The following is a 13692-nucleotide window of genomic DNA, read 5'->3' as shown; positions in this document are numbered from 1 at the left end:
CAATAAACTTCTGTTGTTCCAAGGTGTCAAGTGCGGTTGTTAAGCTGTTATGTGGCAAAAGATTAATATAGAGGGGGATAACGCAACCCAGACTACCATCCCCCTCTGGCCTGGCCTCATCACTTTTTCTGTTCTGAGTTTAACAAGGGCAAGAAGATAAGATGTAACCCCTCACAGCTGTGATAACATATACAGGTGAGGGGAGCCTCCTGAGTGAAGAAAAGGGTAACATTATAAGATGAAAGGTAATTGTATTTGAAGAGCACTTCTCTTACATTTAGAAGTACTAACCTCGGGTGGGATTACCAAAACAGGGTAGCCCCATTTAAAAATTTTCTTCCAAGTTGAGCAAATTCCGATTATCTGGTAGGCAGTTGAGATTTTTTCTGATAGGCAATTCTGCCGTAAAGCTCCTTTCTCTTAATAAGATTAAAACTTAAGATAAAATAAGAATCTTAACCAAAATCTGAGATACGCACTAATTTCAAAAGCAACTCCCCAATTTAAAAGTCCCTCCTGACACAAACAGAGGTATCAAGAACCAAGATTCCCCAGACAGCATCTGATCCCCTTTCTCCAAAGCCTGAACGCCCAGCTTCAGGCAATGCTACCTTTTGCTCCTCTCCCGTCTCTCTCTGGCTCTTAGGGATCTGCTCCTTAGCCCCTGTTCTGGTGAAACCCAAATAGCTAAACCCTACCAGTCAATTTAACAACTTGTATTAATATGTAAACCCAACTGAATTTTCACTGATAAGAGATGAGGAGGGACCAGCTGGCATTTCTCATACACAGGGAGAGAATAAATTCCCTGAATCGTTGGGTTTCAGCATCCCAGGACACCTCCAGAAGGTTCTGGTCATGCTTATCTTATCATTTGCTAGATTACAGGTAACTGGTTACATGTGAATTCATGACTTAAAATTCTACCTCAAAATTCTACCCACTTACAAGACTTTTCTTTTATACATTTATACACTTTTGTGTGTATGTGCAAATATTCCGTGAAGAAACAAGGTTAGGTATCTTTTGGTATGGGTAAAAAACAGCACAGAGTAAGTGTTTATGGCAAGGGTAAGAAAGAATGTTTTGAGGTGTGAGGGAGTGCACTGAAAGAGAAAAACAAAAGTACAGAAATAAAAGGGCCTTGGTTTAATTCTCCTTTGTATCCAGAGGCAGCTCTACAAATACCATCCTAATGAGCCATTGCCTAGGCCCTCATCTCATAAAACCCTCAGAAGGGAAAATGCATGAAAGGCAGAGCTGATTCTATCTCTTTTGATATTTGCCCTTGGATCCACTTTTGGGTCTCTGAGAGCATATGAACTAACATGAGACAGTGAAAGTATTCAAAAGTAGGCCTTTCCAATGATGAGCCAAGCCAGTTACCATACAGCTTGCATATTTATTGAACAAAAACTACTAAAATAGCTAAAATACATTGGGTACTTGTCATGAGTGCATCAGTAAAGATCACATTGTTACAAAAGCCTGCATATTCAGCAGTACACAACTGCAACTCTACGTAAATGCCACAGATGCAGAATACTGTTTTCTTGCTCTATTTACACAGCGGATATACCTACTCTAACAAAGGAGGTGGGGGGGAAATGCACAGGAAACTCAGGCCAATGGGGGAGCGAGAAGAGAAGGAAGAAGTGCAGCGCATGCGTCAGTCGATGTGTAACAGTCAGAAGCGGAACAGTTCAGAACAAAGCCTGTCCTGTCAAAGGAAGAGCTAAAAGACAGTTATATAAAAATCAAGGTGGGCTTTCAGACTGGCTAACACAACAACATTCCATGAGTAGATGGTATTGTCTGATTGTATTTTTGTTTATCCGTTTCATTGGGAGCAAGGACAAAAATGTAAAATCTACACCTTGCTTATCAGGACTGTTGAAAAAGAGTGCTCTGCCTTTAAAGTATTCTTTTTTTTTTTTTGTAAAGACATTTTCTTCAACCTAATTTTTGGGAAAGGTGTAACTTTCATGTTCCTACTGAGATGCCAATTTTTTGGATTTGTTTTTTTTCCAGAGGGCATTTATAAAAAGAAAAAAAAAGTTTGCCCCTTTATCCCCAAATATTCTTTCAAATGAAAGAACCAAAAGAGACACCTAAAAACGCCTGTCAAATTATTGCTTTTCATTCACTAAGTTAGGCAGGCGAGGCTACCAAAAGGAGGAGATTTGGTAAGGAAATTACAGTTTTGTGATTGCTCCCGCTACAGTGACTGCGTGTCCGGGAGTGCCAGCCCGTGAGACGGGAGTCTCCTGCTCTGTTGTGGCACCCGCTCAACCTACAACGCTGACGAAGAAAGCCACACTGAAGACACAAGGAGAACAAGTCAATCCAGTCTAGAGAACAACAGTCAGGGAAACAGAGTACCGACACCTTCTTAGAACATGAAAATAAAAAATAACTCCATCAGAGCTACCTCGCCAAGGAGCATGTTGAAAGTCCAAAATAGCACCATTCATCAGTGTCTCAGGTCCTGTGGCAGCATCTCGGTCACTTACCACAAGGAAACAATGAGTTTCAAACTACTTCTATACATCAAAAGAGTACATGGATAAAATATAGAGATATACAGACAATTGATGAACATAAACTACTAGGCTTGTTACATCTAAATGAAAAAAAAAGGGGGGGGGACTCTCAGCCTCTGCAAGAAGCAGTCAGGAGCTGTGTGAGTGAAAAGGCAGAAGTGGACCGGTTGTGTGAGAGCAGAGGGGGTTTGAGTTGTGGAAGACATCCTCGTAGCAAACCAGGCCTGAAGGCCCACCTGTAAGGGTTGTAAACGTGGATTCACAGTGTGAAATTCTGAGTGTTTTCACTTGAGTCAGAATGATTAAAAACTGGTTTGATGATACCTATTTGTCCACTGTAAAATCTCTAAAGCAAGGCTCAGAGTCCCATAGTTTCTTCTTATACTTGATGATTTACACAGAAAAAAATCCCATATATGATACCATGACCTCATCAATACCCATACACCATATGTAATACAAATGGAGGTGATTAAAAAGAGTGGAGGTAACTGGTTCCTGGGGAGTGGAGCTCATTGCTGCCAAGTGGAGTCAGGGAGACAGCCCCGATCTTGCCATCCTTCTTGCGGTTCACTTCCTTTGGGACAGGAAGTCTTCCCTGAAGGGCACACAGACAGACACACACAAAAAGAATCACACTAAGTCATGCTTTTACAACCACTGGAACATTTTTGCCTCTTCCTCCCGACTTTTATCCTTGAACTCCCAACATTTTGCAGAGTTTACATATTAAACACAGTTCACCTGAATGTAAATATTAGGTCTGTGAGGGCATGAAGTAATTAAACACTAGCTGCCTTGGTTGCAGTAGAATCAAGTGCTTCTCTACGGGCTGAGCCCAGCCATGTGGGCGGCAGCATTCCCCAAAGCCAGGTTTCTAAAGACAGTTTCTGGGATCAAATATGGCCTGACGGAAGACTGGGTGAGAGGTGTTCCTAGGAGTGTTAACGCTTTTCTGTTTTTTTAAGAGTTGAATGGCTGTGGTGGAAAGGGATAATTGTTTTATAATACACAGTAAAAATATTTAAAGCATAGCACAACTGCAACAAATAAAATTTATGAACATTTTATACTAGAAGCAAGTGGCCCAGGCCCTACAGGCCTTACAGTGAGAACCAAAAGTGGGTACTGAAGACAAGGCAGTGTTTGGGAGGGAAGTCATGTGGGCTGGGGGTGGGGAGGCAGCAGCTGCAGAAGAGAGGAGACGAGAGGGAAACCAAGGCCAGCAGAGCATGGCACTCAGCTAGTCTGGACTGCCTGCGGCTCTTCTAGTCTATCCTTACAATCCTGATGAGTGAGGTTTTGCGTATCTGACTAGGAGACTCCAAATACACGGTGACTGAGGATCCATTGAGCACCCACAGGGAGGAGATCCATGCCACAGTCAAACAGCAGGAGGACAGGGCAATGAGGCCCATTTGCCCAAGCAATGATACAAAATAAAGGTTTTAGCAAAATTAGATGTTATGCCCCACTCAGGAATGAAAACAGTGAACATATGACAAGAGTCTCTTTTAGCCTAACCATTAAGTAGAGGAATTTTCTTAAAAAAAAAAAAAAAAATATATATATATATATATATATCCATTATGGTTTTAAAAGATCTGTTGGGATTTTTTTTTTCTTTTTGTTAAGGCCACATGTTCTAAAAGGATAGTTATAATAAGCTAATTTGACTGGATATAGGTACTCGGGTTAAACTGATAATCTTGCTTTGTAATCTACAAATTACCATATTTGAATCTTTTTAAGAAACTCAACATTCAAAAAACTAACACCATGGCATTCGATTCCATCACTTCATGGCAAATAGATGGGGAAACAATGGAAACAGTGACAGACTTTATTTTCTTGGGCTCCAAAATCACTGCAGATGGTGAGTGCAGCCATGAAATTAAAAGACACTTGCTCTTTGGAAGAAAAGCTATGACCAATCTAGACAGCATATTAAAAAGCAGAGACATTGCCAACAAAGGTCCGTCTAATAAAAGCTATGGTTCTTCCAGTAGTCATGTATGGATGTGAGAGTTGGACCATAAAGAAAGCTGAGCGCAGAAGAATTGACGCTTTTGAACTGTGGTATTGGAGAAGATTCTTGAGAGTCCTTTGGACGGCAAGGAGATAAAACCAGTCAATCCTAAAGGAAATCAGTCTTGAATATTCATTGGAAGGACTGATTCTGAAGCTGAAGCTCCAATACTTTGGCCACCTGATGTGAAGAACTGACTCATTGGAGAAGACCCTGGTGCTGGGAAAGATTGAAGGCGGGAGAAGAAGGCGATGACAGAGGATGAAACAGTTGGATGGCATCACCGACTCAATGGACATGAGTTTGAGAAAGCTCCAGGAGTTGGTGGTAGACAGGGAGGACTGGCAAGGTGCAGTCCATGGGGTGGCAAAGAGCCGGATACGACTGAGCGACTGAACTGAACTGAAGAATTCAGAAATCAGAGACATCCAAACAACTTGAAACCAAATTGTTCAGTTCACTCAGCAACCCCAGAGTGAACTAAATGTAACAGATAATTCAGCTTTAAGAAGTTTTACCTAAAGTACAGAGTTCTCATATTAAACATCTGTTTTATCTAAATATTTTTAAAAAAATCTCAGACTTTTAGAGCATGTGACATTTTCAGAATGTATATCAAATCCACTCAGTATGTACTTTAATGCTCCAGTCTTAGTCTGTGATTTAGAGGTTGTTTTGGTATCATTAAAAGCCAAAGGGCCAAACCAGAAAATTAAATTAAAATTTTATTCATCACTTACATGCCCTAAAGGATCCAGAAAAATATCCAAAAGCATTATATTGAGCAATTCCTTTCTTTTGTGAAAATAATTCCAATTTTGAAATTTTGGCATGCAATCCCACTATTTAAAACAGAAATCCATGGAAACCCGATGTCTTTAAAGTAATGTTTGTTTCTCCTCCCATATCAACCAGTTAGCATTATGGTTCAGGATATGACAAACAAGTTTTAGACAAATGAAGAATTCAATGTTAACTGTCATAGGCCTAGAAAAGGAAATCAAAAGTTCATAACACACTTCACTTAACATCATGGCTGGCCTTAAAACTGCCTACTTCAGCCTTACTCCTAAGTGAATATACAGAACCTCAGTCAGTCTTTATATGTCTCAGTCTTACTACTCTTCATATTTCCATGAAAAAAAAATACAACAAAATGGATGGGAGATGAGTGGGAGCTGGGTGGGATATGGGTAATTTGGAAAGAAGTTCTTCCAGGAAAACAAAATTCGAAGATTATTTCAGATTTGAATTTACCATTTTTAGTATTTTTTTTCTCTTTCAAGACCCCCAAATATTCAGATGTGTCCTTCCTTCATTATTCACGTTCTGCAAGCGTACTATGGACTGAACAGTCTATTAGATTTTAAGGCAAGAGAGACAAAAGCAGTACCTCCAGCCTGCCTTAAAATTAACATGCTGTATGTGAGACACCCAAGTTACTGGAGGACAGCAAAGCGGTGGTGACAAATCTTGCAGGGAGTGCTGATATGAGACACCCTGGGGAGCTTCTGGGGGGCTAAAGTTCTGTGCATCCTTCCTTTGGAGGTTGGAATTCACTAGATTTCAGTCCCTAACCCCTATTCATTACAAACAAAAAAAAAAAAGAGAGAGAAAGAAAGAAAAAAAGATATCTCTGCCCTCATTGAAGGAATTTCAAGCTTCTGCAACAAGAGAAGGAGGTATTTCAAATAGGAGACAGGCAGATGTCTTATTTCCACAAGTTAGGCCTTGAAAGAATTTTATGCAAAAATTGTCCTATTTTCCTCCATCATCCCTCATATAATGGTCCCTACAGGACTGAGGAATTTGAATAAACCAAAAGGCTGGAGGAGGAGATACAGATACGTGTGCAGGGGCCCCCAGAGTCTGTGCTCCTGGGTGGCTCTCCCTGCTGATGACTGTTAGTACATGAATCCCCCAGTTACTCAATAATGTGTTTTGGGCAAAGTAAACCAGGATTGTTTTTCTTATGATTATGCAAAGATGTACTTTTCCAGAAGGCAACAGCTAGAAAAAGAACAAATATATTATGCTTAAAATACTATTCATATATTTAGAGAGGAAAGAACTCAAAATAACAGAAGACCTGAATTCCAGGATCCACCAGCCCCCTGGAGCATACCTCAATGCAGACAAGGCCTAGGACTCAGATGGCCTTTCAAGAGGAAAGGGAGGCACTGTTGACCTCACTGAGGAATTTGGCCAGTCTTGCTTGTCTGGTGGATGCTACCAGTATCAAACACAAGAACTCGGGACTCCTGAATGGCACAGGAACTAATGAAAAGGCTATACTCCCCCTCTTCCCTTCCATAATCACGTCTCACCCTCAGCTACTCAGGGGAATTATGCCCTGAGGTGGTCCAGGAAAGAATGTGTAGACTACTGCAACCTTGGTGGTGCAGTGGTGGGGTGGGAGTGTGTTGTAAATAAAGCTCCAGTATTTTAGCTAACTTCCGCTCCAACTCTACAAGATCAGAAAAGGTCTAGCCCAGCCAGGGACCAAATCATTTAGTTCATGTACTTTCTTGCCAATGATTTTGACCTTGACCTTCAGAAATTCTCTGAAAGATTAAAAGCGATTTAGGACTGTTTTCTTTCAGTGCAAACTGCCAGTCGACATAATCTCTTTAACTAATGTCTGCCTGTCAGTAAAAGGTAGAAAATTGCTGAAACCATTAAGGGCAAGTCAGATAGTTTACCAAAGTTGAAATGACAGTAATAGTTGGGGAGTCCTCTCCATTGGCCAATTACACTTAAGAAATTTTTAAATGGAAATTGCATTTTCAATGGTCTCTATTTTTTTTAATTGCAGAATCAACAGGTCAGTGGTAAAAAATATAATCCTTTTTGCTTAAGGTCAAACTGAAATTTACCCTAACAAGCAAAGTTCAAAGGTATCTACAGTAAAAACTGGTAAATGTTTTTGTTGTTGTTGTTTTGAAATGCTGTTGAAATCTAAAATGTAAATTTTACAAATTTTCTTACGGCAGAGAACTGTCACACTGAAAATGTCTGAGCAATGAAAACATGTTTATAGAAAATACTTTTGAGCCTAAAACTTAGAAGAAAAAATATAGTAGCTTTTTAATACTCTTTCTGTTTTGTTTCATGGGTAATTTTATCAGATAGTCAGGTATTATTACCAGAAAATATTATCATCATCTATACTTTTAAGAGATCTTTTAGTTAGATATATTCATATTTGGATTTATCTACACTGGAATGGAACAAACAAATTAAAAAACCTGTAAAATGTATATTTGACAAATTGGTCCCACGATTCTTACATGAAAATTTGCTTTGGACTTCGAGCATCAAGGAAGAAAGATAATATGAATTGTAAGAGTCACAGGATATCAGGATATCCTTTTTCTTTTTTGTACTACATGTTATTTCCAAGATGATAATAGGTTATGGATTATGGTATCAGGTTAATGAATTATTATAGTAGACAGTAATGAGTATTAAAATGAGGAATAGCTGCTTTTGTTTCTATATTAAAAAACAAAACAACACCTTAACAAAATGTCAGCTAGAGATCTTACCTTAGGAAGCCTTCCCTCCATTTCCTTGTCTGGAAATGGTTCTTGACAGACCCAGACAGAAAGCTCTGGGTAATAAACCTAGAGAGACATAAAAGCATACACATTCATATTAAAAACAGGAGCCACTCTGAAACCTCTTGGGACCAGCTTAACGAGCTCAATTGTCCTCAATGGTCACTCATTTCCCAATTGCAACTTAGAAAGCTGGGGAAGCCCATTCTCTATTTCAGTCAGTGTGCATACTCTACACTCAGGAGAGTTTTAGCTCAGTGTCTTCCAAGACTAAGTTCAAGACCGCAGAGATATCCATCAGTGTTATCTTTAGCACGCAAAGTGGTAGCGTCATGGCCTGACTGGCTAAGCAAACTAAGGCACTGAGAAGGCCCAATTTTCAAAGCAACCTGTGATTAGTATCCTTGCCGAACTTCATGTTTATGAGATAAATGTGTCATGTACTCACCCAAAACTGTTAAGGGTTATCCTGATTCATTTATTAGAAGGCTCAATGATGCATAAAGCATAGGGAGGAGAGGAAGCAGCAGCCCGCCTCCTCCCCAGAGCCACACGTCTGCCCAGCTGCTTGAAAGTAGACAAGGGTCTGAGACAGGGACAGGGCAAGGGACGGCGGCATCGTCATGAATGATTCAGAGAAGACTAGCTGATGAACATGGGGGTGGCGCAGGGGTGGGACGAGATGGAGTGATTGAGTCCAACTGAGTAGCTCTTTTTTCAATATTGAAAAGGGTTATTATCATAAGAAGGTTGCTGGCCAGCTGTTCTCTATCTCTGGTAAAGACAGGAGGAGGGGGATAAGGAAGGACTTACAATTACAAGTACAGATTTAGGTCAGCTGTAAGGAAGAACTTGGCATAAGAATTGTTAAATTACTGAAAGAATTTAGAGAGGAAAACTGTGAAATCTTCCTTAAGAAATTTAGAAACTGAATCCAATCACCATCTGTCAGGGCTAATTTACATTTGATACAGCCCTTCTTGAAGGGAGAGGAGAAAATTAGATGAGATCCCCTGCAGGTCTGATTCTATAAATGCTGTAAATAAGCTTTACATTTAATAAATGACATTAAGAATCTCACTTCATTAATCAGTTATCAAATAGACTTATGTATCATTTTTTGGTTTGTTTTTGAAAGCACTAGATGTGGTAGCCTAATCATTGGGCTCACTGCAGTGGTATCAATGTCCCCATCAATCCATCTGGACTGAAGCATGAAATGTGCATGGCTGTGCAGGTTCTGTGGGACAGTCTAACAGAAACTATCTTTGCTCAACTCCAGTAGCATTTATGGCACATGCCACTGAACAAAGCAATTTTGTGCACATTACCTAATTTATCCTGATTATAAGTTGTGAATAGGTCTTATCATTACAGAAAAGGAAACTGCAACTCAGAAAGGTCACATAGTGTACAGGATAGGGCTCAAACTCAAGCCAGATTCCCAGTTCTAAAGCGGGATTTCAGTTATTGGCACCTTAAAGATGCCATCAAATTATTCCAGAATGCAAACTGCCTACAACCTCTCTTACAAAATTACACCAGCCCACAGCCACCATACACATTTAGGTCTTAAATACTGGCAAGCTCATCCTGCAAGAACTGGGCTTGTTTTCTGACTTTGGACTGGGCCTGCTTTCTGGGCCATGTGGTTCCCCCAGTCTCAAACTCCTTCCTCTTGCTCAGCTTTCCCCTCCTCTGCTCAGCTCCTTCTAGTAAAATTCCACCATCTGCCTCACTTGGGACAAACAGCCACCGCGACATTCTCTTTAACCAGGAATGAGTGAAGAAAACAAAACTGCAATCTTAGATACATACACTTTGCTCTGAGGCTTAAAAGAAAGTCACAGCACACAAAATCCCACTCTGGGAAATTTTAGATCTCAGATTGGGATCCACTGTAAGTTCACTTAATATAAACAGATAAAAGATGATGACATCTCTATATTACTGCTTTTAAAGGCATGCTTTAAGTATAATTAAAAACATGACAGGTATTAGCAAGAAAAAATATTTCACTGTAAACCAAAAATATTGATAGAAATACATATATAAGCTTAGTAGGCACATGGATGCAATGAAAAGCAAAATCAACTAAATGTTATATTATGTGTTCTTCTGCTTTTCTGAGATATACTATTTTAACAAAATGACACTACATTAGCATTAAACTTCTAGGTCCAAAGCATCAATACTAAAGCAACACAGGCTGGATCTGTAGGGAAAAATAACTTGCCTCTCAGAAATTCTTATACTTAGTCACAATACTTATTATAATTTTTTCTAAGAACTTTCCTTTTTTCAATAAAAACAGCCAATGATATTTGCCAATGTACTCAGGAACATGAGTATCTGTTAGCAACTCATGACTAAGTAAACTTCCTTCCATTCCTCAAATTTGCTCTTGTGCAACATATCAATTTAGCTATAAAGTGACCAAAGGCATTTCTAATTAGGCATTTCTTTTACTGTGTGAATCATAAAGTAATCATTGTAGGTGTTATGAAAGATAAATGTAATTTTGGCTTTGTGATAAATTCATATAGTCTTTTCAGAATCAGAATTTTAACCCCAAAATGGCAGAGACAGAAGAATCTCATTTACATTCTTAACACCTGCCTGGCTGGTCTCTTAAGAACTCAGCACATCCCTGAACACAGAAACCTAAAGGGGAATAAACATTTATTTTTTGGTTTGGGGAAAGGGTGGTAGATTATTGGAAATCCATGCTACCTACATAACAGTTTCATTCCTTCCTATATCTGTGGTGTTTTGAAGGCTCTAATATGAATGACTTTTTTGAGCATTCTTTGGCATTGTCTTTCTTTGGGATTGGAATGAAAACTGACCTTTTCCAGTCCTGTGGCCACTGCTCAGTTTTCCAGATTTGCTGGCATATTGAGTGCAGCACTTTTACAGCATCATCTTTCAGGATTTGAAACAGCTCAACCGGAATTCCATCACCTCCACTAGCTTTGTTCGTAGTGATGCTTTCGAAGGCCCACTTGACTTCACATTCCAGGATGTCTGGCTCTAAGTGAGTGATCACACCATCATGATTATCTGGGTCATGAAGATCTTTTTTGTATAGTTCTTCTGTGTATTCTTGCCACCTCTTCTTAATATCTTCTGCTTCTGTCAGCTCCATACCATTTCTGTCCTTTATTGAGCCCATCTTTGCATGAAATGTTTCCTTGGTATGTCTAATTTTCTTGAAGAGATCTCTAGACTTTCCCATTCTTTTGTTTTTCTCTATTTCTTTGCATTGATAGCTGCTGAAGGCTTTGTTATCTCGTCTTGCTATTCTTTGGAACTCTGCATTCAAATGGGTATATCTTTCCTTTTTTCCTTTGCTCTTCACTTCTCTTCTTTTCACAGCTATTTATAAGGCCTCCTCAGACAGCCATTTTGCTTTTATGCATATCTTTTTCTTGGGGATGGTCTTGATCCCTGTTTCTTGTACAACGTCACGAACCTCCATCCATAGTTCATCAGGCACTCTATCAGATCTAGTCCCTTAAATCTATTTGTCACTTCCACTGTATAATCATAAGGGATTTGATTTAGGTCATACCTGAATGGTTTAGTGGTTTTCCCTACTTTCTTCAATTTAAGTCTGAATTTGGCAATAAGGAGTTCATGATCTGAGCCACAGTCAGCTCCCAGTCATTTTTGCTGACTGTACAGAGCTTCTCTATCTTTGGCTGTAAAGAATATAATCAATCCGATTTTGGTGTTGGCCATCTGGTAATGACCATGTGTAGAGTCTTCTCTTGTGTTGTTGGAAGAGGGTGTTTGCTATGACCAGTGCATTCTCTTGCAGAACTCTATTAGCCTTTTCCCTGCTTCATTCTGTACTCCAAGGCCAAATTTGCCTGTTACTCCAGGTATTTCTTGACTCCCTACTTTTGCATTCCAGTCCCCTGTAATGAAAAGGGCATCTATTCTCGTGTTAGTTCTAGAAGTTCTTGTAGGTCTTCATAGAACCGTTCAACTTCAGCTTCTTCAGGATTACTGGTCGGGCATACCCTTGGATTACTGTGATATTCAATGGTTTGCCTTGGAAACAAACAGAGATCATTCTGTCATTTTTGAGGGTGCATCCAAGTACTGCATTTCAGACTCTTTTGTTGACTATGATGGCTACTCCATTTCTTCTAAGGGATTCCTGCTCACAGTAGTAGATATAATGGTCATCTGAGTTAAATTCACCCATTCCAGTCCATTATCGTTCACTGATTCCTAGAATGTAGACATTCACTCTTGCCATCTCCAGTTTGACCACTCCCAGTTTGCCTTGATTCATGGACCTAACATTCCAGGATCCTATGCAATATTGCTTTTTACAGCATTGGAACTTGCTTCTATCACCAGTAATTCCAATTATTCCAATAATTCCAATATTCTATCACCAATATCATTCCAATCCCCAAGAAAGGAAATGCCAAAGAATGCTTAAACTACTGCACAATTGCACTCATCTCACATGCTAGCAAAGCAATGCTCAAAATTCTCCAAGCCAGGCTTCAGCAATACGTGAACCGTGAACTTCCCGATGTTCAAGCTGGATTTAGAAAAGTCAGAGGAACCAGAGATCAAATTGCCAACATCCACTGGATCATTGAAAAAGCAAGAGAGGTCCAGAAAAACATCTATTTCTGCTTTATTGACTATGCCAAAGCCTTTGACTGTGTAGATCACAATAAACTGTGGAAAATTCTGAAAGAGATGGGCATACCAAACCACCTGACCTGCCTCTTGAGAAACCTGTATGCAGGTCAGGAAGCAACAGTTAGAACTGGACATGGAACAACAGACTGGTTCCAAATAGGAAAAGGAGTACCTCAAGGCTGTATATTGTCACCCTGCTTATTTAACTTATATGCAGAGTACATCATGAGAAACGCGGGGCTGGAAGAAGCACAAGCTGGAATCAAGATTGCTGGGAGAAATATCAATAACCTCAGATATGCAGATGACTCCACCTTTATGACAGAAAGTGAAGAACTACAGAGCCTCTTGATGAAAGTTAAAGAGGAGAGTGAAAAAGTTGGCTTAAAGCTCAACGTTCAGGAAACTGAGATCACGGCATCCAGTCCCATCACTTCATGGCAAATAGATGGAGAAACAGTGGAAACAGTGGCTGACTTTATTTTTCTGGGCTCCAAAAATCACTGCAGATGGTGACTGCAGCCATGAAATTAAAAGACGCTTACTCCTTGGAAGGAAAGCTATGACCAACCTAGACAGCATATTGAAAAGCAGAGACATTACTTTGCCAACAAAGGTCCATCTAGTCAAGGTTATGGTTTTTCAGTGGTCATGAATGGATGTGAGAGTTGGACTATAAAGAAAGCTGAGCACCAAAGAATTGATGCTTTTGAACTGTGATGTTGGAGAAGACTCTTGAGAGTCCCTTGGACACCAAGGAGATCCAACCAGTCCATCCTAAAGGAGATCAGTCCTGGGTGTTCATTGGAAGGACTGATGTTGAAGCTAAAACTCCAAAACTTTGGCCACCTGATGCAAAGAACTGACTCAATTGAAAAGACCCTGATGC

The 13692-nt window shown here is 39.8% G+C and overlaps 1 protein-coding gene across 2 annotated transcripts in view; it reads right to left on the bottom strand.

The window, feature by feature from the left end:
• Positions 1 to 1382: 1382 nt before the first annotated feature.
• NREP (neuronal regeneration related protein) overlaps positions 1383 to 13692 on the bottom strand; it is a 32160-nt gene continuing 19850 nt past the window's right edge. For both annotated transcript variants that reach the window (XM_081505750.1, XM_081505751.1), the window contains exons 4-5: positions 8121 to 8198; positions 1383 to 3141 (exon numbers count right to left, since the gene is read on the bottom strand). In XM_081505750.1, the coding sequence (XP_081361876.1) occupies positions 3016 to 3141; positions 8121 to 8198 (204 nt within the window). In that variant the 3' untranslated portion in view covers positions 1383 to 3015. The remainder of the gene's footprint in view (positions 3142 to 8120; positions 8199 to 13692) is intronic.

Source organism: Giraffa tippelskirchi, chromosome 7 (genome assembly GCF_054371585.1).
Source record: "Giraffa tippelskirchi isolate mGirTip1 chromosome 7, T2T-mGirTip1v1.2.pri, whole genome shotgun sequence".
Classification (NCBI taxonomy): domain Eukaryota; kingdom Metazoa; phylum Chordata; class Mammalia; order Artiodactyla; family Giraffidae; genus Giraffa; species Giraffa tippelskirchi.
The sequence above is the reverse complement of the archived record's forward strand: the minus strand, read 5'-3'. Positions and strand labels throughout refer to the sequence as shown.